Source organism: Excalfactoria chinensis, chromosome 9 (genome assembly GCF_039878825.1).
Source record: "Excalfactoria chinensis isolate bCotChi1 chromosome 9, bCotChi1.hap2, whole genome shotgun sequence".
In the NCBI taxonomy this organism is placed as follows: Eukaryota; Metazoa; Chordata; class Aves; order Galliformes; family Phasianidae; genus Excalfactoria; species Excalfactoria chinensis.
Window position 1 is genome coordinate 6775832 of NC_092833.1, and position 26852 is coordinate 6802683.

The 26852-nt window shown below is 42.0% G+C and overlaps 1 protein-coding gene across 1 annotated transcript; it reads left to right on the forward strand.

The window, feature by feature from the left end:
- Positions 1-4850: 4850 nt before the first annotated feature.
- Positions 4851-26492, forward strand: ATP1B3 (ATPase Na+/K+ transporting subunit beta 3). Its single transcript, XM_072344004.1, has 7 exons — positions 4851-5107; positions 11591-11719; positions 16475-16582; positions 18118-18305; positions 18744-18794; positions 23424-23510; positions 25405-26492. The coding sequence occupies exons 1-7, from the start codon at positions 4999-5001 to the stop codon at positions 25573-25575; spliced, it is 843 nt and encodes a 280-aa protein (XP_072200105.1). The 5' UTR covers positions 4851-4998; the 3' UTR covers positions 25576-26492.
- Positions 26493-26852: the final 360 nt, after the last annotated feature.

The window sequence follows — 26852 nt, forward strand, 5'->3', positions numbered from 1 at the left end:
AATTATTTTTCCATCAGTTCTTCATCTTCCTAGCCTCCCCATTTCCTCAGGCTCAGTCTCTTGGCTAGCCGGTGCTGGCTTTCTCCTTGGCTTGCTGCCTGAGTCCCCTGCTGAACTCAGGATGTGGTTCTGCCAATCTAATTGTGGGCCACTACTGAAAGGAGTACTCTCATTCCTCTGACTGTCTCCCCTGGTCTCCCTTGTGAGCTGAGTCAGGGAAGTAAACTTGTACGATTATATGACTGATTGTCTTTCAGACCAGTTTTCTTAATCACTTCATGATGTAAAATGAACAATGCTAAAAATTACAGCCAGGGGAGAGAGGGATAGGGTGAGAATGGACCCTCTCTTTCAGCAGCACTTCACAACTAAAGTTAGTTTCATCGTTAAACTTCATTTTCAGCTCCAAACTCCTCAGTGTGCCTTTTCTGTGTTTCATCTCCTCTCTCTATCCCCTCCTCCTTAGGCTCTTGTTTTGTCTTTGTTTCTGCTTCTGTCTCATTTATGGACCAGCCGATGCCAGCCATCTCACCCTACCTCTTTTTCTGCCTCAGTCCTTCCCTGGTCTCCTGCAGCAGCCACCGTATCTTCTCAGCAGCACGGCCCATGGCCTGTCACTCAGTTACTGTTGGCAAAGTGTTTGCTAAAAGTGAGAGAAAATTTGGCAATTAAGACCTTATTTTTAGAAACTTTTCCCAAACCCTTTTTAAGAAGCTGTTTTACTCGGCTATGAAAAAGCATCTGAAATTTAACTGCTTGTGTTATAAAAGTGGTCAGAATGAATGTCCTAGTAGATATGAAATTCCTACCAACTGAGCTTTCCTCATTTCAAGCTGTCTGTGTTAAAAATAAGCTGTGAAATAGTTTTCAACAATAGTTTGAGGGTTTTTTCCCCTACTGTAAACAAATGCTGAATATCTGGGCAACAGTCTCCTCTGCGTAATGCAAGTCAGCTCCCATTGACTTCACAGGAGTTATATATGAGAGCAGAATCTTGTCTCTGTGAATAAAGGAGTTTTTTCAGCAGTGAGGGGGTTCTGCACAATGAATGCATTTTTACCAGCCCTTTCTGATTCACTGGCAAAGTACCAAACACAAGGACTGTTTCTGTAGTCTTTTTACTCTCACAATGACAGACATTTTCTTTTTCATTTTTAGTGGGAAGTCTTTTGTGTTGTGTTTCTTTTTTTCCTCGTGAAAATCTGTCTTATGTTTCTTGGTATTCTGTACAACGGAGTGGAGTGTTTCTCAGTCATAGTATTTTTGAAATTGGTGCCCTCTCTTAGTCAAATACCAGTTCCTGATTTTATTCTACTCAGGAATAAAGAAGCAGGTTTGTGTCTCCCTTGGGGATGCATCTCTTGCAGTTCAAACACTGGAACTGAACTGGACAGGCCCCTGTGGAAGCTACAGCAGCCGTCACTTGCCGGTGTTGTGTCTGGGTGTCGTACACCGTAGGCACACAGCTGGAAAAGAGGATGGCTTTGAAGTGATCAGGAACTGTTTGACGGACCTTTATTAACACAAAACAAATTGATTGCTTGCCCCCTGTAGATTCTTCTATATTATAGCAGATGTGACTTTTGTACTTTATTTTCTCCCTAGACTTGTGCCTGACAATTAGAAAAAGAACTCGGCAGATATCTTCAAAAGGCTGGAAATTTTGGTGTTGTTATTTGCCATTTTTAATGTAATCATACATTATTCTCTTAGTAGTAGGTCAAAGTGGTTTTCTTCCCCTTGTACTTGTGAGAACGCGTATTACTAATTGTACTGTTACAAAGATCAGATGTCTAGGTAAAACTGCCTTTGCAGAGAAGTAGTGAGCTGAGTACCACTCCTAGTACTGACTGCTCTGTGAGGCAGTGAGTGTAAGCAGTAAGAGACCCCAAACCTGACAGTCACAGAATATCCATACTTAGAACAACCAGTGTTAATTGTTTATTTCTACCTGTGTAATGGAACCAAGTATTTCAGTACCCATCTGACTGAGCTTGGGCAAGCTGTGGCTATCAGTCTTGCTTTCTGAATGGTGTCTGCAAGTAGGCGATACTACTTTTGACCTGGAATGGTGCACTGTGGTGCTGTTTGATGTTATGCAAAGTCTTGCTGCCTGTCTGTACACAACTGGATTTCTTCAAAAGCTGAATCAAAACCTGTCTCGGAAAAGGATATCTAATCTCATGTTCTAAGCCAAGCAAAGGTATACCCAGTATCTCTCCTGATATAAACTATGTAAATATTTAATTGCCCTCACAGTCATGAAATGTCAACATTGGGTTTGTCTAGCTACAGTTTCCAACAAATGGATGCCATTCTGCCTTTGTCAGCAAGGTTGAAAAGGTCGCACTATTGAGGTCTCTTAGCCATGTATAAACATCTGCTCAAACTAATCAAGCCCCTTGTCAGTTTTATTTATTTCAGACACTGAATAAGCAGAAATATGTAAACTCGGTATTGTGAAGGTTTGTTTTCTGCTCCCTGGATCATTTTTTTCAGTGTTCTTCCTCATCACTAATATTTCAGTTTTCCTGCAAGCATAAACATCAGAGGTGCATGCAGTTTTTTTGTCGTGTTTCTTCACCAATGCGTGCACAGAGATCTAATAGAAAGAAGACAGGTTTGCTATACACACCGGATTGCATTAGGTCTTTCTGCCTCAGCTTTGCTTGTGCTTGGCCGAACCAATGATTCCCCCAAGTCTTTATCTGAGCCACTCTTCATGCAGCCGAAGCCCACGTGTTCCTTACATGTCTGCTTGCATCTGTGTAGCTGTGTTGGATTTAACCATATGACTCAGATAAGTCTGTAAAAATAGTCTTTCCTCCTCACTTATTACTACACCAATCTTTCTGTCCTTTCCAAACATTACCTCCGTAAGCCTTTATGTAACTACCTGGGCTGTTACAGCTTTGGAGTCAGCATCCTGAAGGATGCCACCAGAAATGCATCAGTTCAGTGGTACCTTGCCCGGTGACAACAGCGTTTTGAAGTGTCAGTGAGCTAGATTTTAGGATGGTTATTCCTATATAAATCAAGGGTTTGGAATTGAAATGTCTTATGGCACTAAACCAATGGCTTCCAGAAGTCCGAGTTTAAAATAGAAGAGCAATTAGTTTTATCAGCTACAGATTTAATTATTTAAAAATAAAGATCTTTGTTCCTACTTGTCAGAGCCCTGAGCACGCTAATGGGCATTAATTGCCCTCACCAGCCTCCCTTGGCCTTCACACCCATGGTCCAGGAGCCCCATTTCACTCAGATGGAGCTGCCAGGGAAGCACTTTCCCCAGCCCAGCCTGTGCTGGCCGTGGCCGTGCTGCTGCTCAGTGCCAGGGGCTGTGTGCCCTGTGCTGTCTGAGCCCCGTGCTGACCCGCTGCCTTCCCAGCATTGCAGTTCCCGGGGCTGCCCCTCCCCAGGGGCTGCTGGCCTACACTGCAGCCCAGCCCGTTGTGTGTAAGAGGTGATGTAGGTCTGGGAAGGGTCAGTGTCTGGCTTGTGACTTTGTATTTCTGTGAGTCAAAATATTTACCCTTTCGCCTCTCAGAAAGTTGTTAGTGGCAGTGAGGACCGCTGCTCCATCCAGATCAGGCTGGGCTGTGTGAGGCTGCTGAGTAATGGTGACCTCAGTGAGCCAGAGCACATAAGGATTCCTATTTTTAAGTGTTGGTGGATATTAGTTCCTCTGAAATCTGGTTTAAGCTTTTCTGTGATGTTTTGATCTTAATCTTTGTGAAGATTAACATATTTCCATGTTGATGTTTCTTTGTGTACTGTCTGTACGGTGTCCAACATATATGGTACAGCATATCCTGATGTTTTACCTGAGCCACATCCCCTCAGGCTCCACACCTGGTAAACCTGACTGCCGTTGGGTCAGTGTGGTGCTCCATCCACAAGGCAGGTTGATGGCACCAGCTGCTGACTGACGTGTTATTCTTTAGGAGTGCAGAAAAGGCCTGTTTGAAAAGCTGGGAAAAATAACTTGGCAAAGGAGTAGTTAGAATGGGATGACGTTCAGTCTCCTGCCTGGTGACATTTAGAGGAAAGATGGGGAATGACTTATTTTAGTTCTGAACAAGGAGCGTATTAGCTGTGCAGTGTGAAGGAGGGGAAGTAGTGAGGGACATGTTGTTTTGATGCATTATTTTTTCTGCTGCTTTTTATGGCTGACTGAATGATTTAGATGATGTACTGTTACAGAAGAGAATCCAACAGGCAGCAAATCACTTTATAACATGCTTTATGGCGTGAACCATGCCGCAAACATTACGAAGACTTGAAGTGGCTGTGCTGATAAATAGCTAATTGTGACTGTGTAGGACCTCTCTTAGTGATGCGTTACTTGTGAAGGATGCGGTCTGAGCCCTTGTGCCGTGGTGCCGCAGCTCTCCGCGGGGCTCTGCCGGCCCACAGCTCGCGTTGCTGCGGGTTGTGCGGCAGAGCGAAGGAGACGGGCGTGCTTTGTGCCCTTCTTTGACGCGCAGGGCTGTGCCATCAGATGGCTGTTCGGAGGTCTGTGCCCAAGAAGCCGCGTTATCGACGCATCTTGTACGATCCCTTGCTCGCGTGTTGGTGTTCCTTTACCGAGGCCCTCAGCGCCCCGTTTAAAAGCAGCTCCGAGGTGTGAAGGCCGGCCCGGTGGTGCCGCTCGTTATACCGGTGCCGTCGGCCGCGTCGCCCCAAAAGGCGGCTGGGGATCGCACCCCCCCCCCCCCCCGCGCGCCCCCCCGGGCAGGGCCGCGTGCCAGCGCCCGCCCGCCGTCCGCGAGGGGGCAGGAGCGCGGCGGGCGGCGATTGGCTGCCGGGGCGGCGCGAGGCGCGGCGGGGCGGGGCCGGCCGTGCGCGCTGCCCTGCGTCCGCTCTCCCGCCGGGCGCCGCGGCGGCAGTTGGTGAGTGGCAGTTGGTCGCGGCTGTCCGCGGGCGCGCGTCGCGGCTCTCCGCCTGCCGGGCTCCACCGCCACCGCGCTCCGCCGCGCAGCCGCCTCCGGCCTCGCCATGAGCAAGGAAACGAAGAAGCCGTTCCGGCAGAGCGTGGCCGAGTGGCGGCAGTTCGTCTACAACCCCAACAGCGGCGAGTTCCTGGGGCGCACGGCCAAGAGCTGGGGTGAGCGCGGGCCGAGCGGCCGCAAGCGGGGCCGGGGGGTCGCGCGGCTCGGCGACCGGTACGGCCGTTACCATCGGTATTACCGCCGGTACCGCCGCCCGCGTCTAAAAATAGCGCGGCGGGGGGGCGGCCGGGAGGGGCAGGTGGGGCCGGGGGCGGCCGGCAGCCGCGCGTCCCGAGCTGACTCACCCTCGCCCTCCCGCCCCAGTACGCAAATGCGGCGAGCGGGCCCGCAGGCTCCTCCCCGCGTGAGCCTCGGCGGGGCGCGGAGCGGAGGGGGGGGCTCTGCGGGCCGCCGCCGTGACGGCCTTCCGCCGCCTCCGCAACTGCGGGCGCCGCGGAGCCGCGATGAATGGGAGCGGGGCGCCAGCCGCGGGTCGGAGGCCGCGAAGCGGGCGAGTGTCCGCGCTGCGTTGTACGGCTCCGGCCGAAGCACCGCCGTCGTGCGGCTCCGGGCTACATTCGTCCCGGCTCGGGGCCGCCGCGCTCCCCGATTTCCTTAAAAGAAGCTCTGGGCGGCCGCAGCGGCCCTCGGGCGGCCCCGTCCCCGCTCAGGTAGCCGCCCCGGCCCGCCCCAGCTGCGGCCCGCTGTCACGAGCTCGCTCCTTCCAGTACAAATATTTGGGTTTTCCCAGTATGTTTTCTCACATTAGACGGTTGTACAAACGCTTAATATCGGGATGTTGCTTCAGCCCTCGCGGGACGTATTTACCGAGTTGAGAAAACGCCGCGTCCCCTCCCAGAGCTCGGATGTGGCCGGGCTGCCTCAGAGCTGTGCTTACAGAACCAACAAGGCTCGCAGCGTGGTACCAGCGCCGGGCCAGCGGCCTTGACACCATCTCAATGGATGCTGATGTCGAAATCCGAGGAGGAGCCTGGAGAAGGCCGCGGGGCCGCGCTCTGCGCTGCCAACGTCTGTCTGTCAGGAGAGGGCCCCGCTCCGACACGAGCTGCCCTCCATTCAGATGGAAATAAGAGCTCGCGGGCTGCTCTGCCGCCTGCATAGCAAGGGAGAGGAAATTTCCACTCTGCTGGGCCTTGCGGTCCCCGTGCGGGCAGGTTTCCTCCAGTGCGTGGGCTGCGCGGATGGGCGTGCGGTGAGCAGGAGGTTCTGACGGGAATGTGACCGGCGCAAAGGCTGCGGGCACGTCACCTATAGCTGCGGCTTTAAAAAGTAAAGGGATCCTAAAGCAACCTTCCCTGTTGGAACCTGAGGGATAAATCGCTCACAGTGTTGCCAGTCCAAGGCCAATAGATAACACTTGCAGCTGGTAGAACCAGTGGGTAATTTGTTTCACAGCCAGCTCTCTTGATGAAAGATATTTTTCTACATCCAGAAAGTGCTCAAAGGCTTAGATAGCAGTTTAAATAATTTACACTTAATTAACTTTTCTAAGGCTGATTGACGTGTGGTTTGTCGTGTAAGTTTCCCTTTGGTGTACGTGAAGAGGTGACTGTTCAACAACACTATGAACTGTTGCTGTGTTTTTTTGTCAGTATTTGTCCTGATGTTTTGTAAGTAACATCTCACCCTTAGTTAAATTACTTGTCTGAATATATTAAGTAAAAGTAATTCAGGCTCTGTTAGGGTGCGGTATGTGTTCTGAGGAGTGCAGTGCTCGATATCATGATCCCCCTAGCATCCACAAAGTAGGGTGTTTCTTTTGTTTTGCTTTTAATTGCAGAGCACTTGCTGAGTGCTTTTGCTAATGCAGAATACACAGGGTTCAGTCTCACTTCTGCTTTTGCATCAGTGTGTGCACTGAGAGCTGTCCCTGCGGCTGCTGGGCTCCCTGGGGGGAGGCGGGGAGCAGCAAAGCTCTGGCTGCTTTGCTGGCTGTCTGCTGGGCCGTGGTGTCTCCAGGGACAGCGTGGTAGGAATTCAGCTGGCTCCGATTCTTCCTGGTGTATTTCTTTTGTCTCAAAAATGAGTAAAGAAATTGTTAAATAACTGTTTGCTGTATGTGTGTGTCGGCCCAGTCTGAGGCAGTCCTGGAGGCTGATCAGGACTGTGACCGCAAGTCAGTTAGTAGCTTTATGTAGCTTTTGGCAAAACTGGAAATAAACGATGGATGACTGAAGGGTGTGAAGTTCTCAGCAACAAGGCACACCAGGTCCTCGGGAATTTCAAAAGGAGGAGGATCAGTGCTGGGGTTCTGCACAGGGTGTAATGAGCAGGGCAAAGAGAGGAGAACTTGGAGCACTGCCACAGGGTCCTTCCTGTAAGGAAAGAGAAGATTGGTATCTGCTCTACATGTAATGACAAGATGCAGTGCCTGCCTGGGGCTGCAGCAAGATGCTGAGTGAGATACTGCTAGATTCCAGCAGTACTAAAGCTGTGGTCACACAAGGTGATGTCAGGCCTGGTTAAGCTTGGAGCCCTGTCATGGTGTTCAGGGTAGAGATGGCGTTATCTTGGACAGTGTATACAATTTCTGGCCTACTGGGAAGTCTTGAATGCTTAGCAGCATCCTTCAGAGCAGAGATGTGCCAGAAGGTAAGGCACAAAACAAAGTAACAAAAAACAGAGGATCCAGGTTTGCTTTATTTAGTTTTCACTGTGTTCTTGCTGGGATGCACAGTGCTGTTAAAATCTTAACTGCTTTTCTGACTTGATTCTTCCTTGTTCTTAATCAGTCTTTGAGGAGGATTTTGTTGGCAAGTAACCTTCTCCACAGCAGAGTACTGGTACTGCTGTCTGCTATTGCAGTTGGAACACTTGTGCACCCAAGTTGTGAATCAGAGGACAGTGTTCTTTGTACCATGGTAGACGGACAGTGCATGTGAAATCCCTTTGCAACCTGGAGTAAGGCTACAGTCAAAGTCTTAATTAACTTTCCTATAATGCTACTTATTGTAAGAAATACATATTTGAGAAATCATAAACCATCTTCTTTCCCATGACACAGAGAGCTCAGAGGAAAACATGCTTCCTTTTTCTTGCTGCAGGTATCAGTAAGCTCTGGTGTGTGTGTTATAATGTGTGTTCTAAATGCTGGATCAGAACACTTGAGCACTGGCTCTTGTGATTCTCTGCAGTGTGACACTTGATACTGTTTATTGTCTCCTGAAGCGGTCCCATGTTATATCTACGTTCTTGGTTCACTGTCCCATAAAACACAACGCACTGCTGAGGTTTTAATTCCTTTTGAAGTCTTCCTTCCCTCTTTCTTTTTTTTCTCTTTTCCCCTACTGCTCCCAAAACTGGGAAAACAGCAGTTCTGAAGTGTTAGGCAGTTGAGCTGAAATGTGACTAGTGCTTATCTAATGTGTATGGGTGTGTTGGTATAAAGCAGGTGGGCCAGAAGGCTGCCTTCATGGTGGTGGGAGTCACCAGTCACAGACTTGCCTCCTCTAATAGGAGCTGCTGAGGAACCATCCCAGAGATGAGGAGAATATGCAGCATGGAATGTATACAGCCATAAAGACAACATTTCACTTCCTTGGTTGCTTCAAGGTCTGTTATGTGTTTATATGAACGCATGTAAATAGCTACCTGTATATGACGTGTAGGCAGATCTGCCAGGCTGTTTTGTGCCACGTTGACAAGGTGTTTATCACTTTGCCATGCAATGTTTGTAAAGCCTGTATTTGTTGTGGAGATCATGGCCAGATATTGGATATCTTGACCTTTTACTAGTCAGACATTTTAATTTGCAGCGTGGATAAGTGCTTTGATTGTTGCATATGAACTCCAAGTAACGCTGACAGCAATATGTTGGTTCAGAAGGAGCAGTTTTCCAGCACTGCAGAATGTGGGTTTGATACTTGTGGTTTTCTGTGTGAGTGTTGGTGCTCGTTGGTGAGAGCCTTGAAGGGTTTGGTGCAGAGCTGTGTGCGGCAGTTCTACAAACCATGCAATGAGCTGAGTGGTGTCCGCGCTTGGGACAGCTGTGGAGGAGTGCTTTCCTCTGTGAGCTGGGCAGATCTATTTCCTAACAAGAAGTCCAGCATGATGTGAAGTTATTTTGGCTGAGCTTTTTGACAAGTCATGGCTAGTTCTTTGTGATTAGCTGAAGGTAATTAATACTAATAGGCTCGCAGTGTTCAGCATGCTTAGTTTGGTGCCCTTGCAAGTTTTGATTCATTTTTTGCCTCTCCCCTTCCCCCTCCCCGCCCCCCCTTTTTTTTTTTTCTCCTTAATGATGCAAAGGAACATAAATGGGTTACTTTACTCTAATGGACAGTGTTCTGCACTGCGCCTACAAGCTGCCTTAAAAAAGATTAGAAGTGGTCTTTCTGTGTGCATACTTGTGCTCTGCTGTACTGGGAGAAATGATGGCATTTTCCAGGCTGTGAAAGAAATAGGGTCTTTCTTGCCCTGTTATTGCTGCACCTGAAGAGTGAAACAGGAACAGCAGGGGTTTTAAGTTGATTTTGGAGATCCTGGAAAAGAGAGCTGACCAAAGGTTTGGGTGGTTTTTGGTTTTTTTTGTTCATTTTGTGATACCCAAAATATATTGAGTATTCATCAGATCATTGCTCTGTATTGGATTCAGTTGATGCAATTGTTAAGCTTATAGGTAAGACAAGTCACTGGTGTCACTGTGTTGTTTCAGGTGCTTTGCTACATAACAAATCACTGTGTTGTATATTGTGCATCAGTGGTTCCCAAATGCATCTTGAATAGCTGATTGCTTTCACGTTATTGCAGGTTGGAAAGCAACTTTCTCAACATGTGAAACTGAGAAAACAAAATCAATATCCTGTAATATTCAGCTGGTTGCTGCAGAGAACTTTTGTTACAGTAATGATAATTTAGGAACCAGTTAATTACTGTTGTGAGCGTACACTGGATTCTTTCAGGAGCAATACAGCCCCTTGCATCTCCTGTCATCGTGACCTACTGGTGGCAAAATGCGAGTGGTTTCTGGGGCAGAAGCCAGAGCTTAGGTTTCCTTCAGTCATCCCACAGCAGACAGTACTCAGCACTGGGCACTGTCCTTCTTCTTGCTTCTGTGTTTTCCTTTTCTACAGAAGAAAACTGCAAATGAATCTCATATAATCGTGTGGTGGTGGAATGTTGGGTAATGATTTTGATGCGTTGTGTATCTTTGGCTTCCCCTTATCAGTCTCTTTGCTAGAATATTTGGTTAAAGGTGAATTTGTGTCATCGGGTTATTTTTTTAGATTAGAAAGGTTTGGAAGAGAATTTTCTGTAGTTGGTTCTCTGTGTGAGCACCTGAATTGCTCAGTACCTGAGCTGCCATTCTTCCTGACAAGTTGTGCGTATCCTGAGTCTCAAGTGATGATTCTTAAGAGACTCACACGCTCTTCTTTTGGTTAGTTTTATATACTCAGTTAATAAATTTTTGTAGAATCTTCTGCAACGTCTTCCATTCAGACAGCAAATGTAGTTTGTCTTCTATCAGGAAATGTCTGCATGTAAAACTCGGTTTTAGAAAGAAATAAGTTAATGTGAGTTCCAGGGCAGAAACCTGGACGCCCACCTCTGTGCATGCACAAACAAATGGAGAGAGAAAAATAATGAGAAATAAAAAAGAATTGTTAATGACAAGAATTCTCTATGCATTTTCCTATAGTGTTCTCACTTAACAATTGGTTGCAGCTCAGTGATGGAGAAGCACAGGTTGCAGCAGGCAGTCTCCTGGAGGTTATTTGCTCAGGTTTGGAGGAGCTCTTTCGTGAGACTGTCAAGTTGGAGTCAGCAATGCCTGTGCTTCCCAGGCACGTTGCTGGATCCCTCGGGTAGATCTGTACAGCAGGTGAATGTGGTAGGCAGGCTTAGGGAAAGTGTGAACAGAAGGCGTGGTGCGCTCATGGTGCGCTCATGGTGCGCTCATGGTGCGCTCATGGTGCGCTCATGGTGCGCTCATGGTGCGCTCATGGTGCGCTCATGGTGCGCTCATGGTGCGCTCATGGTGCGCTCATGGTGCGCTCATGGTGCACTCTCAGAGCCATGCAGCAGGAAGGATTTTCACCTTTAGAAGTCTGTTGTAGGAGGAAGTGTGTGAATAAGCACTGTGCTGTGTGGAGTACTCTCAAGTATCGAGCGTGTTATTGAATCACCCGTTATTCTCTATTCCTTCTTCCACTGGATCAGGAACAATTTCTTCTTTTCATTCAGATCTTTTTGTCTCCCCACCACCCCTTCCTTTCCAGCTGTAAAACTCTTAATTCCCTAAAACAAATGGAACTGGAGTGGTCTGCTTAGTCATTTTCATTAGCTTCCCATTAGGGCCCAGAGTGGTTTCTAATGCTTTTCTTAAAGATGCCAAAATGCCAGGTCTTACCCTGTGAGTTTTGAGAGCCAGAAAGTACAAAGAGAACTTTCCAGCACTGTGCAGTATGTCTGAATGCCAGGGACACAGTGACTGACGGCTACCAGTGGGAGTGACAGGGGTCTTGTGGAAAAAACACCACCAAAAAACCAAACTGTGTTGCTTATTTCCTATTTTTATTTTCAAAGTAGATGAAGGAATTAGCTGAGGCAAAAATAATGATTTTACCTTTTCTTTACAGGTTTGATCTTATTATTCTATCTGGTATTTTATGGCTTCCTAGCAGCACTCTTCACGTTCACAATGTGGGTTATGCTTCAGACACTGAGCAATGACATTCCAAAATACCGTGACCGGATTTCTAGTCCAGGTAACAGTGTATTTATCTCTTCATAAACTCAGCTCTGGTTTAACAGCCAAGTTTTACTCATGACTTTATTTTAAGTAAGAACTGCCTGTGAGAAACTGTTTATTATTCAGTTACTTGGAAGTTTCAAAGGAAAAACTCAGTGCGAGGCATGTAATTTATAGTACAAATTCAGTCAATAGCCCTTTGTGCATAAGGGGTAACTGTTGCTGATTTTTCTCTATGATTTCTTCAGTTGAATGTGTCAGATGTTTTGACTACAGTTTTCCCTTCTCATCTGGACACTAGTCTGTTGTAAAGTGGGATCATCATCCGACCAATTGTAAACCAGTTCTGTTGGATCAGATGGAAGGCCACCTGTGATAAGTATCTGATACTTTGAAGAAAGCACAGGAAGGTTTTATTATGGGATAGTCTGCTCAAGAGTAAGGGCTACAGTGGGAAGAGTTTTGGCTACAATTTTCAGAGTTTGGATTTTATATTAGTTGCCTTTGGGCAGACATGGAATGTCTGTAGATTGCAGTGGTTGTTGACCTGTTACGTAGGGATGTGTTGACAAGTGTGGTTGTGTGATCAGTGTGGCTTTGCAGTGAAGTCAAGTCCATGTAACATGGAGGTGCCACTAGACGTGGTGTCTTGCTACACTGGGCTGGTTCAAGGAGATAAACATGACAGAAAAGCAATTCTGTGCAAATAAAAATGGGTAATGAGAATATTGTGGGTGGTTTTTTTTTTTTTGCTTCTGTTTTTTTACATTTGTATAAATAAAACATATGTTTGTATGCTGGGGAAGGAAAGAGGGGTTGCACTGTGAAAGATTGAAAAGTTACTTTTATTTAATACCAAAGAAATTAATGTCTTCCAGATACTGTTTCAGCTGAATGTATATGTATTTGATTTGGGTATGTAATTTAAACATGTGGCCCACGTGAAAATTTGGTAATATCTCTCAAATATCTCAAATATCTCTCAAATATCTCAAATTTTATGATTTGGCTTAGAGACCAAGTTTATGTAAGAATATCATCAACAAACAGAATGGCTGTGCAATGGTAATACTTTGGTGAAAGTTTAAGTATGCTTTTGAATGACTTTTTCATCTTTCTGAACCCCAAACAGAGAAAATCCAGCAACATCTTGCAACTGCATTAGAACTTAAAATGAAGCAGTAATTGTTGTGTGAGCGAGTAGCAACTAGGCCTGTGTGACAAATCTCTCTGGATTTTGAGCAGGATTTGCTTTGATGTGGTATTAAGGCCAGCTATAACAGGTGTCCTCTTACCACATGGGATTCTTAAGGATCTGTACAGCATTTTCAAGCTAAGAATGGGTCAAATTCTTGAAAGAACAACAACAAAAATAAATGACCTGTTTAGAAGAAGTGACTTACTTGGCCATTTATCCTTCTTCCCATCTCCTCTATGATAGTCAGAGCGTTGGATAGTCACAGCAGCAAATGGAGCTGTGGGTAACTAGGACTCAGTTCTGGACCTAGTGGCATTTTCTCTCTTGGAGTCTGGGTTATTAATCCTCCTTTGTTTTGAGATGTCACGGAGGATGTTTATTTAGAGAAGTATTTATCCCACAATTAGTTTTTAGCCTAGGAATTCCTAAAATATTTCTGAATTTTATTTTTTAATTGTGCATAGCTTTCATAATGAATAATTGCAGACAGTGGAATTGCTTATCTCTGCTCTGATGTTTTGCCTTAACTGTGTCATTTTTCACTTGCAGTGAAACATGTCATGCTCCTGGCTGTAAAACTTTAGTAAATAAAAAAAAATCTGCACACACAAAAGCTGGATGGCGTAGGTTGAAGGTTTTTCTCGTGTTAAACATATTTGAAAATCTCACAAATTGATTTGCTTTATGATTGGTTTTTGACTTGTAACGTGTGCTGGGATACAACAAAATCAGTCTAATCCAGATGATTTTAAAACATTAAAAAATAAATAAATCTTGGGGTTGTTGACGACTGTGATCTGTTACTGTCCTCGACATGATCCTGTGTTGAACATGCTAATTCTATTCCTCCTTGAAGGCTCCATATCCTGCATCTCTCCTGGTCTGTGCTTCACTCCTTCCTCAAATAGCTTTTTCTGCAGACATTCCATTGTAGCCTCTTGGCAGACTGCGACAAACTAGAATTGGAGCAGCCCTTTCCTCTTAGGGTGTTTCTGAAGTTCCCCAGAAGCACTGAGTCTCTTGAAATTATGTTTCAGTCACTGATGACCAATTTAGTTACTTTGTCATATTCACTTTGAAAAACAGCATCAAAGTCTTTCTTTTACAGTATAAATGTATGTGTGTGTGTATACATATATGTATATACATTACCCATAAATAAATAAATACACACACACATATATAAGTAATAACCTCTTCTCCCTCAGAGCACCTTAAGAGACACTTCAGCCCTGTTGCCAGTTACCTTGTATTTTCTTGACTCCTAGTTCAGTCTGGTGCTCTGAAGATGACTAAAGGCGCTCAGTAATTGGCAGTCAAAAATGGTATTTTGAATTTATGTGCATCAGAAGCATTTAGTTGTGGCTTTCCTGGAGATATTTTAACTGCTGTTGATGTAGAATGAAGAATTTGGTTACTGTTATTTTTTGAAAGCCTGCTGAGAAATTAAAGGAATTGTTAAACTCGTGTAATTTTAGAATCTGAAAGATGTTTGTCTGTGATAAATGCATAGTATACATCTTTGTATTTCATAGTTGAAAGTATTTGTAGTAATTTCTGCTATCAAATAAGGCCAGTCATTTCCATAGGTGAATCCTTCATAGACCAGGGCTGCTTGCACTTGCTGAATGCTTTCCAAGAGCTTACTCACTGATTAACTGTGCTGTATTAAGAATCCTTCATTAAGACAAATTCTCCATTTTTCTCTTTCTACTGCAGTGCTGTATTCATAAATCTTTATTTTGTATAAAGAAGGCCTGATTTTATTTTCATTTTTTAACATTGGGTAATAAGGTTTTTTTCCTGAAGCTTTTATTCACTTGGGAATCTGGTTTTAATTAGTTTTGTCAGATGATAGGCAACTACATGGCATCCCTAGGAGACGCAATTAGTCACTGCCACAATTGTACTGCTCCTGTTGTGCCAAATTTGACACTGATCTAACCATTTTGGTATTCTAACCTAGAAGAAAACTAATGTGGTTAGAAACAAACAAACAAAAAACACAACACTATTTTGGGTGGAACTGCAGCCTTAGATCTCAGCTGTAACTGAAGAGGCTATTACCTGTGTACCTTATTTTACCTGTATCCTGGGAAGAAGGACAGATCGGCTCTATCAAGAGGCCAAACTCCATGTCATTGTTGGCTTCTTTCGCCCTTTGGTGCAAAGCCTGATTGGAGTATGCTGCAGCCATTCTCTTGCTAGCCTTGGCCCTGGTTTGCAGAGGGTTCCTGTTCCAGCAGTGGCACCAGGAGCCAGCCAAGGACAGCAGATGGAAGGCAGCAGCACTGCTGTAATGTGACTGGGAGCAGCCCTGACCGCTGCAGGGCCCAGTGCAGGCAGCTGTCAGACAGTTCAGCATGGTTAGCACACCCGTGCTCATGTCCAGTGACATGAGCGCAGTGGCTTAGCATGCTCTCTGGTATTGTTTGTGAAAGACTACATCTGATTTCTCTTTGTGGGGAAAGAATAAAGGAAAAACTAACTGGGTGTGTTTTGTTTGAGGAAAAAATGTAAGCCATCTTTATGCATTATAAAGGTTTATTTATTTATTCACTTGTTTATTTTTAAGAAAACATGAAGCTTTGTTTCTTATGAGACTAATACAGTTTTGCTTCGTTCTACGTAGGTTGCCCTAGAAGTGATGCCTCCTATTTGTTATTTCCATGGAAACTGCTACAGATACAAAAAGCACAATAACACAGACTAGTTGATAGAGCAAATTGTCAGCTACAGAGCATTAGTTTTCAACATTGCCAACACCTCCACCTGTGCGTTTTTGCCGGTGATTACCAATAACTCGCATGCTGTGCTCATAAACATGTACCAGTGGAGATGGTCCACTGTCGCCACTGCTGAAACACACCACCCGCTGCCTCGCTGTGCTTGCATCCACTGTTGGGTCTCCATGAATGTTCAGTAAATGTCAATGGGTGCAAATTCTTCCACACAGAGAAATTCATGCACATTTCCATGCCACATTCCATTCTGTTCGGCTGCCTCTCTGCTGCCATCTGCTACATGACAACAAAATGTAATGGAATACTGGTGATAAGGTTCAGCCTCTGCTGCCATACTGCCAGCATCCACTTCTGACTTCGTGGGTCAACATAATGAAATAGGAGACATTACTGATGGGGCAGCCCTCATATCTTGTATAAAGCTTTGATGCTTAACTTTACGTGGAGGGTTTCTGAATGTGGCTTTGGCTGATTTTATTTTTTCTAATTAGCTTAACTTGAAGGATATTGAAAATGTGAAATGAATCGGTAAAATTAAATGGAAGTGATTGAACTTTATGATTTTGCTATTTCTAATCAGTTGGGTTTGGTTTGTGAATTGTAGTCACATTGGATTAAATTCAAGTCTTAATTCACATGGAGTAGTGTTGATTTTTAATACCTGACTTGAAACACAAACTGCTTTCCAGTTATGTGGAATACAGGGGTGACATCAGTGTTTCTTTACAGGTGGGTACTTTTTAGCATATGGATGTGAATTTTGAGTAGGTTAGAGTGATATAGGGATGTGAAGTTGTTTAGTTCTTTACTTGTACTTTTTCTTTTTAAGGGCTTATGATTTCACCAAAGCCAGACACTGCACTGGAATTTTACTTTAACAAGAGTGATGCCCAGTCATATGCGGAATATGTTTCTACACTTAGAAAATTTCTTGAAAGTAAGTACGTTAGTGATACCCATCAGTTCAGGAATCTCAATGTTTGGTACATTAATTTAATTCTTCACTTGCAGTTAGTAATTACTAATGAAATGAAAGGTTCAGGCTTACTCTAGACAAATATGTTTTTAGGGTATGTAATTCACAGAAAAATGTAAAGGTGACAAAAAATTACCCATATTTGACAGGGAAACGGTGCCTCACAAAAGTTGTTAGTTAGAATTGAGGAGGTTCTGTAGAATCACACCTTTTTGCATGAGATGCTTTCTTAGATACACAAGTTGTGCCTGAGCCTATCTGGGTTGGTAGTGGTGGTACTATCTGAAAGCTTTGAGTAGGTATTCCTTTCAGGGGTTCCTAGGAGGGATGCTCTATTCGATGCTGACCTGCCTCTTGCTGTTCAGAGAGTTGGGGACTTTCAGGCTGTGAATGAACATTTATTACCCTGCTTCTGTTTTATCTTATGTTTAGCTATCAGAGGGAAAAACATTAAAAAAAGTGTTAAGGGATGAACAGACTAGCATTTGTGATAGTATGATCTACATGTTTGTGAAACTCGAGCAAGAATTGCTTGTGATTGTAGAATCACAGAACGGTTTGGGTTGGAAGGGACATTTAAGATCATGTAGTTCCAACGCCCTGCTATAGACAGGGATACCTCCTACTAGACCAGGTTGCTCAAAGTCCCATCCATCTGGCCTTGAATGATTCCAGGGAGGGAGCATCGACAACCTCACTGGGCAACTGTTCCTATGCCTCACCACTCTCACAGCAAGTAATTCTTTCCTAATGTCTGCTCTAAACCTACCCTATTCCAGTTTAAAGTTGTCCCCCCTTGTCCTATTGCTACCTGCCCTTATAAAAAGGCTCTCCCCAGCTTTTCTTCAGGCCCCCTTCAGGTGTTAGACAGCTGCTATAAGGTCCCCTCAGAGCCTTCTCTTCTCCAGGCTGAAGAGTCCCAGCTCTCTCAGCCTGTCCTTGTATGGGAGCTGTTCCAGCCATCTGATCATATTCATGGCCCTCCTCTGGACCTGCTCCAACATCTCCATGTCCTTCTTGTGTTGGGGGCCCCAGAACTGGACATTAGTGTAACGTCAGTTATACTACCTGATGGCAATGTAGAGGCAATTTAATATTAGCTATTAAAATACTTGAAGCTTTCTTGTGTGTTTATTGTGAAAAAAAAATTAACAATACAAATAGAAGAACTGTTTTTTCCAGGTAAAAACTTGTTTATATAGTTTAGAATTATGTACAGAAATTAGTAATTATTGATAAAACAATAAAAACAGGACATTATTTCTTTTGAAATACTCTGTATTATTTCATTTGGCCACAATGCTGCGTCTTTATAAGCTTTGAGAAGGTAAGCCTGTAAGATGAAAATGGGAGGCACAGCGCTTTGAAATCACTCTCTAAGAAAACTGCTAGAAAAGTAACAACTGTATATCAACTGTTTACATATAATTTCTGCAATTTTTGCCTAATTCTGTGCTTTATACCATTGGTTTAAAAACTGTTTTTATGTTTCGTAGCATATGATGATTCAAAGCAATCCCAAAATATAAACTGTACACCAGGAAAGGTTTTTGATCAGAATGATGTTGCTGTTAAAAAAGCATGTCGATTTAACCTCTCTGAGCTTGGGCAGTGCTCTGGGAAGGAAGATAAGACCTTTGGCTATTCTAAAGGAACTCCCTGCGTGCTTGTGAAGATGAATAGGGTAAGTGACTACTCCTTTAAAATCTCAGTTTTAGTGCAGGATGTGAAATATCACTGAAATATCATGGATTCAGTTTTCTTGTAATTGTGTTTTACTTCATGCCTGCATTCTAGAAATGCAATTAGAACATCATGGATTACATAACTCCTAACTTTGCAGTGTGATGTTATGTTTCTTGAACCGTTTGTTGTTTTGAGACATTGGTTTCATGTGCTTAATGTAAAATAACAAAATAGTCCTGGATATGGCTGCTATTTGAGCTTTAACTTAGCAGTACTTTACATCTTTATACTAAGCTAAAATTGTCCTTAAACACGATACTAGACAGATGTGTTCCCTGTATCAGCTCTGTCTTATTGAGTGGGAGAAAGCTTGAATTTGATGTGTTTAACTGGTGAGAGAAAGAAGGTCTTTAAATACGTTAATTTTCTCTTTCAGATAATTGGATTAAAGCCTGAAGGGGAACCATATATACAGTGTACATCTAAGGTTAGTTCTGAATGTAAGAGATAAAGGTGAAGTTAATTTTCCTTGCTATTGAGATGAAAAGTCAATGTAAATACTGCTGGAACAATTTCACTGTCTTCTATTAGACTTTCTTCTTTTTTTCTTGTTTTCATCTTACTGTTCGTCTTATTTAATACTATTGTCTTTAATTTCTTTAGTATAGTTATTAAAATTACTGTCTTTTTGTTCTTCCGTTTTAAGATGTGTTTGAGCTACCTGATTTCCTTCAGAGCTGAGGAAATGCATAGGTGTAACTCGTAGTCATATTTATTTTTATTTATTTTGTGTGACTTGTGTTTTGTTTTCCCATTTCATAACCTATATTTTTATTTTTTTTCTCCATGCTGCAAGTGCACCTTAGACAATTTTATAAATGATGGGTAAGACCAAGTGTGGAAACTAACATTGTTACCGTTCAAGTAAAAGTTGTCTTCAAATCAAATATAAGCAGCTTACAATAACATCTAATCTATAAGTATTTGTTGTGTACAAAATGCTTACTCAGAATGTTTTAAGGCAGTTATAAGAATTACTTTTGACTTGTGTGTATTTCTCCTGGGCTGCTTGGGGAGCTGTGAAAGCCTTGGTAGATTAGTAGCTTTAGCAAGGGATAGAGCCATGGCTCTTTGAGCTGAATGAACAAATGCAGGCTGGGGAATTTCAGCAATTGGTAGAACAAATACCACAGGTGTTCCTGCCTTCACTCGAGGAATCTGTTATGGGCATAGGTTTTAGACCTTCACAGCTGTCAAGTCTGTGTAAGTTTTGATCTTTCCATGACAGTTTATTGCAAACAAAGTTTATTCCTGTGTTCATTCTTAGAAAATGTTCGGTTGAAGGAATTTCTGTAGAATAATGCAGTTAGGTTCTTCACTTCTCTTCTTCCCTTTTCCAGTGTATCATTTCTTATATAATACCATATCCCAAATCAGCTGATCCTCTAGCTGGGATAATTAACAACAAATTTTTTCCCTCTCATCATATCAGAAGTAGTTAAAGTCTCCTGAGGTCAATTTGCCATTTCTAACACTACTACATTGAGTCCTTGTTTTATTTTGCTGCTTAGAACTTTCTTGTTAGTTTTCCTGTTGCTTGCCCCCTCTCCCACCCCATTTGTTGTGATCAAGCTTCAATTTCTTACAGCTTGCTGTCATCAGTGAAGGAACTTTCACTTATATCTGCCAATTTCTTATTGAAACACTGAGCACAGCCCAGTTGTCTTCATCTCCACCTGGAATGTCTAGCAATGTGCTAAGAACACTGCACATATAGAAGCTATAAATAAAACACTGAGGATTCTATTTTATATTCATGGTATTTCTTCAGCTTTCCTATGGGTGTTCCATGAGATGATGTTAAAAACTATAATAAGCATATGCTATGATGAATTTATAATGAGATGTATCTGCCACTGTATTTGAATCTTCCCTAAATATTGGCTCATAGCAGGAATGATGTGTAGAGGTCGTCTGTCTTTCTCTGTTGTTTCTCTTATTCAGGGTATTTACTGAGTCTTTAAATAGCTGATGTGTTCTGTTGCAGGTTTTTTTGTTTGTTTGCTTGGTTGGTTTTTATTTTTCTGTTGCTGTCAGCAAATGTGGATAAAAAAACACTGAGATGTACTACAGAAATTAAGCCAAATAAGCCTCTTACTGGATATTAGCTTCATAGCACATACGAGTGTATTTGTGCAGTTCATAGCAGGAGTACAACTTGCTGGTAATTGTAAGTTATACATCAGAGATGTTTAAGATCGAAGTGATAAGAGTTGATTTAGCTTAAGAGGTGATTTTATTGAGCAGAGCAGAAATGCTAGTGCCGTGTTCTCTTCAGTGTAGGGAAGAGCTTCTTTAACTCTTATTTTTAATCTGTGGATCTGCTGTTGATCAGTTGAAGAAATATATATTGTTCTCTATAGTTTGAATTTTGCATATATTAGGGAGCAATGTGGGGAAGTGTCTGCCTTGACTTTACACAATCTGACTTTTAAATAGTATAATAAAAGTAACCCTAAGTTGTAAGGGCAAGTCTTTTACATACAAAAGAGAGTTAATAGTTTCTGCCCACAGATTCTGCCAGTCTTTGCCATATGAAACATCATTAAAATTTTCATGTGGAAATTAATATTAAAAACTCACATTCTTCCATGTTTTCTTCTGTGAAGCGGCTCTCATTTCTTCTTCCTGTGCTTTCCCCCTTGGATTTTTTTTAGATAGAAAAAAAATTGGGTAGGTCTGATATCAAAATCAGCATGTTTCATAGGTGGGCTTGCTCCCCACACCTCCGTGCTGTCATCGCTGTGATTTGTATAGATGAGGGAAGGTAGTATTTGCAGTGTAAGGCACTAATTCCAGCTGATTTTTGCTTCTACATCCAGAAGGAACTGATCTGTTGTAGAGCTAAGTATTTCCACAAGGAGAAATGAGCTAAAAAAGGATTGTACTTTGAAGAAGTTTGAATGTCAGCATTTTAGATCTTTAGTCTGGGCTGGAGGTGTGCAATTTCAAGTGTGCTGGAACACCTTGCAGCAACATTCTTTCATGTTGTTACTGTGTGCACTGAACAAAAACCTGTAGATTTGCACAATTTTTAAATGACAGAGAAGACAAATACAACTAATCCTTATCTACCTGCATTTCTGCTGTTTGGAGATCATCCTCACTTTGTGTTAGGCATCTCTTTCTAATTTTCAAGAGTGAAGAATGGTTGTCAGCGAGATTTCCTTCCTTGCAGTTGTCATCATACTCAGCATCTGATTTACCCTTTTTTATGTGAAAGGACTTAAGGCTCTACTAATGGATATTGCTCTTGTTGCAGTACATTTTGCTTTAAACTGCACAGTAAATCTAAATCGATAGGGACAATATCCTTTCTTCTTCTCATGGTAAGAAGTAGGTCTTTCACAAGTTCTTTCCTTGGTTCTCAGTACATTATTTTAATGTCTGTGCAATTACACTAAGACAGCCCTGATAAAATCTTGGTGAGTGAAGGAGAAGCCTACCTTCATCTGTCCAACTAAATGGTCTGATTTTAAGATTTGCTGGCTGACTGCCTGTAAATCTTTGTGTTCGTGGTAAGCACAAAAAATACAATGCTCATGGATTGACTCTTGAAACTTTTCAGCAGATTCAGCTAGCTTAGCTTTTTAAGAAATATATGTAGGGATTAATTATCCTAATTATTAGATTTAATTAAATAAATTAATAATAATAATTTTAATAAATTAAAATATTAAATAAAAAATGCAACACACAGCATTTGCATGAGACAGTTGCATGTTCAAGAACCTCTCTGCTATTTTCTTGATAGACGACTGCCTATGCATTTATGACTGACTGCCTGCACACAGTGCTGTGTTCAGCTGCTTGAGAAAGCTCTGCTCCTGTTTACATGAAGTTATTCTGAATTCTGGTTTTGTAACTGATCCTAGACTAATACGGTAGTAGAAGGATATGCTCTTGGGCTGTGGATTGCTGTCTGTTGTTTCTTGATCTTTATTTGTGTTCCTCTTCTATTACTGCAGTTGCTTTCTGAACTTTGTAGTGTAGCTTTTAAAAGTTGCAGCTACAGGTATGGTAATACTGGGAAAAAATGAAAGTTACTGATGCAGCTCAAACTTGTGGGTTACACTGTACAAGCAACGATATTCTGTAGATGTATTTAGCTTTTTGGGGTTGTTTTGTGGCATTACTCTTTATTGCGGCAATACAGTTAGCTGTTACAGAAGGTTACTTTAGATTTGGGCATTTCCTAGCCACTTGAACTTGCAGTAATTTGCTATCCTTCCCAGGTACACAGTCCCAAAGCACATTACATCCATGGAGATGAATCTGTTGCACTCTGACAGCATGTGTCTGGGACAACACAGTCATACATGGAAGATCTACAAAATGCTGTGTATCTTACAGCATGGTTTACTCCTTAGAAATCATGCAGCAGCTCTGTAGGTAGCATCTTGCTACTAGATTTGGAGTTGTAGGGAAAATCCACCAATGAGGGGTACATATGTGTACTGTGCCTATTGGGTGCTGATGATACAAACTCTAGAAATGTGATAATTTTAAAGCTTGGTTTCCTTGTAGGTAACTTATCTTTCAAGTCTAGCTGAACAATCTACGAATCAGGTGCCATTGTGGAGGGTTATGGCTGTATTGTTTCAAGTTTGAAATTTGAATTTCTATTTCAAGTCAAGTTTTCATCTTGTCTTACATTTGGATATGCTGTTGCTTCACCAAAACATACAGGCTTTCTTGTGGATACATGGGATTTTAGCTTATATATGTGATTTCTTTTTGTTACATTCATTGCAATTTGACTTCCTTGGACGGATAATGGGAAATGTAATTCAGAGCGCCTTGATGTGATTACTAATTTAAGTACTGCTAATAGTAAACTTCACTGTAGCAGATGAGTGCAGCATGTAGCTGTTTGCCAAAACTTCATCTGTTTTGGAGGTTAGTCTGCTACTTTCTGGAGCTGTTTTTTTGTTTGTTTGTTTTTTTCCTTTAGGGGAGTCTTGCACTTTATCATTGGGTTGTAATTGTGATGCTGTATCGGTGTTTATCCAAGCAGACAGTAACTCTTGAATTTTGTTGTTGTCTCCAACCATAGGATCCAGGCGCGGTTGAGATAAATTATTTTCCTTCAGGAGGCTTGATTGACTTGATGTACTTTCCGTACTATGGGAAAACCTTGCATGTAAGTATGTCGTAATAATGGTCGTCTTACTAAACACTCTGACTGTGAAGTCTGAAAATTTTAGTGAGGTGTACTCATGAAGAATAGTGCTTAATGAGATTAGAGAGATCCATTCACAGATGTTAAGGAAATAAAGCGGGCACCTTCCTAACGAATAAAAGGCACTATTAAGGACATCTGCTGTTTCTTGGTCACTAATGGAAAAGACAAAAAACCTTAACTGCTTCTTTTGATTGCCATGCAGTTCATGATATTCCACCTGTAGGGTTTGTGTACAGGATATCAAATCAGCATGGTATTGTTGCTCACATGTCTGTATGGCTCAGCAGTCATGTTTTCTGTGTTCACCGCTTAATGAAGAAGCACATCAAGGTAGTGGATTACAGTCTGATTTACTGTTATTTTTTGTTTTTTCTTTGCTTGCCTCCCTTCTCCGCATTTTATTCTGACTTAAATTGTATCTACTTGAACCTTAAGTTTTCAAAACAAAACAACTATTTTGTTGACACAGAATGCACAGGGTTAAGACTCTAGTTTCTCTTCGAACTTAAATTTAGCTAATATTTTCTTGAAACAGCTTGAGAGAACTATCAAATACAAAATTAAATTGCTTCTTATAGGCCAAGTTATTTAATCATGGTTGGAAAGCTTCTTGACTGTTCACCAGTGAAGTACTCTCCTAATGTGAATATTTTCAGGCCTCTAGCATGCTACAGTAGTTGTTTATTTCCCTGAAGTGATTTTGGTACTAAATAATTCATTTGTCAGTTATTATTTCTGGTGTACTCTACACTTACTTGCAGCAGTTGATGTAACTTGTGTGTAGTTCTAGGTCTTCGCTTTCACAGCCAGATTTCTTGAACTGATAAAGCATCAATTTGCTTAGATAAACAAGATTTGGGAAAGACTGTCAACTTCTGCTTCCAATGTAGTTTAACCTTCCTGGCATGTAAGAATAGTGAAAGAAGAGCACTGCTGTTGTAAGAAATGCAAAATATGGCATGGGTAGATCTTGATATATCAGGAAATAATTTCTGCCAAAGACGGGATGAAGATCTTTCCTGATAAAATGCTTTTCTTATTGCTGTACTGATGGAAAGGTGAGATTATGAAAAGAAAGCAGTTAAGTCAAGCAAAACTCAATGTGAATCCTTATGTAGGTGATTAAAAAGAATCTTTTATTAATTAGCTGATGTTCTCTTTTGGAGTACGGTTCAGTGTCACTTCATGTCCGTTCTGTCATGTGGGAGGAGATAAGATTTGCTTGAGGGTTTGCTGCTTATGTAAGACGCAGTTCTCATAACATCAGTGTGTTGTAGAAAAGAAAGCAGCAAGAATAGTTTGGAGGTTGAGTATTTAAACAGGTCTCAAGAGTCTGGGTTGAGTTCTTGGCTACACAACAAAAATTATTGTGTGGAATTTTTTAGTTACTTTATTCTGTAACAGAGTTAAGAGTGTACGACAGTTGCTGTGCTGGGTTAGGAGCTGTGAAAGTACTAGCATCTCCAGAACGGTTATTTCCTTTTTGCTGCTCTGCATGATAAACCCAACTGCCTGACTTAGAGAATGGACCTTTTTTCAGATAACTTGTAGCATTTAATGAGGATACTGATTCTCACCCCTCTCCACAGGCATTTTACATTGAGTACTGTCATTAACTCAACTTAAGTGGAATATATTGATTAAAAAATAATATGAAGAATGTGTACGTGACAGTCTATCCAGCTGGGAAAAAATAGTCTGATCTCAGTCAGATTGGGCTTTGAAAGCTTGAGTTTCAATTATCTCTTTTTCTTGTTTTGATAGACTAAATGTTAATTGTTCGTGCTAATCGTTGTATTCAGATCACTTACTCTGGTATCTCAAATATTTTCCCCATCTTTTTGTTTACTAGGCTCACTATTTACAGCCTCTAGTGGCTGTTCAACTAGCAATTAACTCCAACAGTACCAATGAAGAAATAACAATTGAGTGTAAGATCCTGGGCTCTCCTAATTTAAAAAATGAAGATGATCGTGACAAGTTTCTGGGTCGAATTGCCTTCAAAGTTGAGATGACTGAATAGCAGGAGAAGAACGCTCTCCACAAAGTAAACGCTGTGTTGTCTGTTTTGTATCAGCTGGACATGCCATTCTAGGATATGAAACCACCTTGGCGAATGTTAAGGTGGCTTATGGCATTCAGGGTAGCATAATAATATGCTTCCAAATTGTATGTTTGAAATCCCTCAAATAAATGCCTATCATGCTTCTGCCTGCCCCATTGGAACAGTGTACAGACCATAGTTATGTCATAGGGACCTGTAAATAGCTGTTTTCAAACACTTAATAATGGTGACCTTTGTCCTGTTCTAAAATGTGGTTTTATCCCCCAAGTGAGTGTCTCAAGCTTAATGTGCTGTGCTGTGTAAATATTGTATTGATTTAACACTGGTTTAACTGTCATATCTCAGTGCTGACACAGTTATAGGGATAATTAATAAATGGTACCCGATTGACATAGTGATTCTTTTGAAAGAGCAAACACCTCCACATAAGTTGTGTGTGTGGGAGTGGGTGGGTGGATGGATGACTGTGTGGAGATGCCTTAAACTGTGGATTGGTTGGTGTGGGGAAAGTGAAATGAATTTTAAGATTGGTATGGATTTCAGAAAGTAAGTGCTCACCTAGGACTTTCTTGTGCTCGTCACTGTGCAAGTATTGTGTGCTTGTAATACTTGGTAGAGAGTTTGGTATTCTAGCTGAGGAATTAAATCTTTCTTTGTGTTGTTAATTGCTTGCAATACATGGAGCACAAATAAAATCTATACCGTATTTTAAAACTTTTTAGTTCAGAAATATCAATATAAAACAATTAAAATTTGTTTATAGAGTTCTGGTAACAGTTGTACAACAGAGCTGCTTGAAAGAAACAGCCTCACTATTGTGGAAATAGACTTTCATATTTCCAATTAAACAAAAAGAATAAATCCTGAAGAACCTCTGTTGGGGGTTTGTCTTGATTAAACATTCCTGTTTAATTTATATACTGTTTCATTGCATCATTTTAACATACTTCATGTTTTCTTTTGCTCTTTAATCTTGGATTTTCTTTGCATTTCCTCATTTGCCTTGGAAAAAAAAAAAAGAAAAAAGACGACGACACAGCTGTGTTATACACAGTGTCTGTTGATTGGGAGCATGGGTTGCTGGCCATCTGACACACAGTTCTTTTAGTAATCCACTTGCTAAGATGGCTACAAGAAGTCTGGCTTATTTGTGACTGCTGCTCACATCAGGCCAAGCTGACCTGTTACACTGGGCTATAACTCGTGTGGTTCTGCTGACATGGGATACAAAGCTC

Bases quoted from the DNA above. Each gene is read 5' to 3' on its own strand.
- ATP1B3 (XM_072344004.1), top strand. From the start codon at position 4,999: ATGAGCAAGGAAACGAAGAAGCCGTTCCGGCAGAGCGTGGCCGAGTGG. The intron at 18,306-18,743 runs GTAAGTGACTAC...TTTCTCTTTCAG, and splicing joins TGCTTGTGAAGATGAATAGG to ATAATTGGATTAAAGCCTGA. The intron at 23,511-25,404 runs GTAAGTATGTCG...TTTGTTTACTAG, and splicing joins ACTATGGGAAAACCTTGCAT to GCTCACTATTTACAGCCTCT.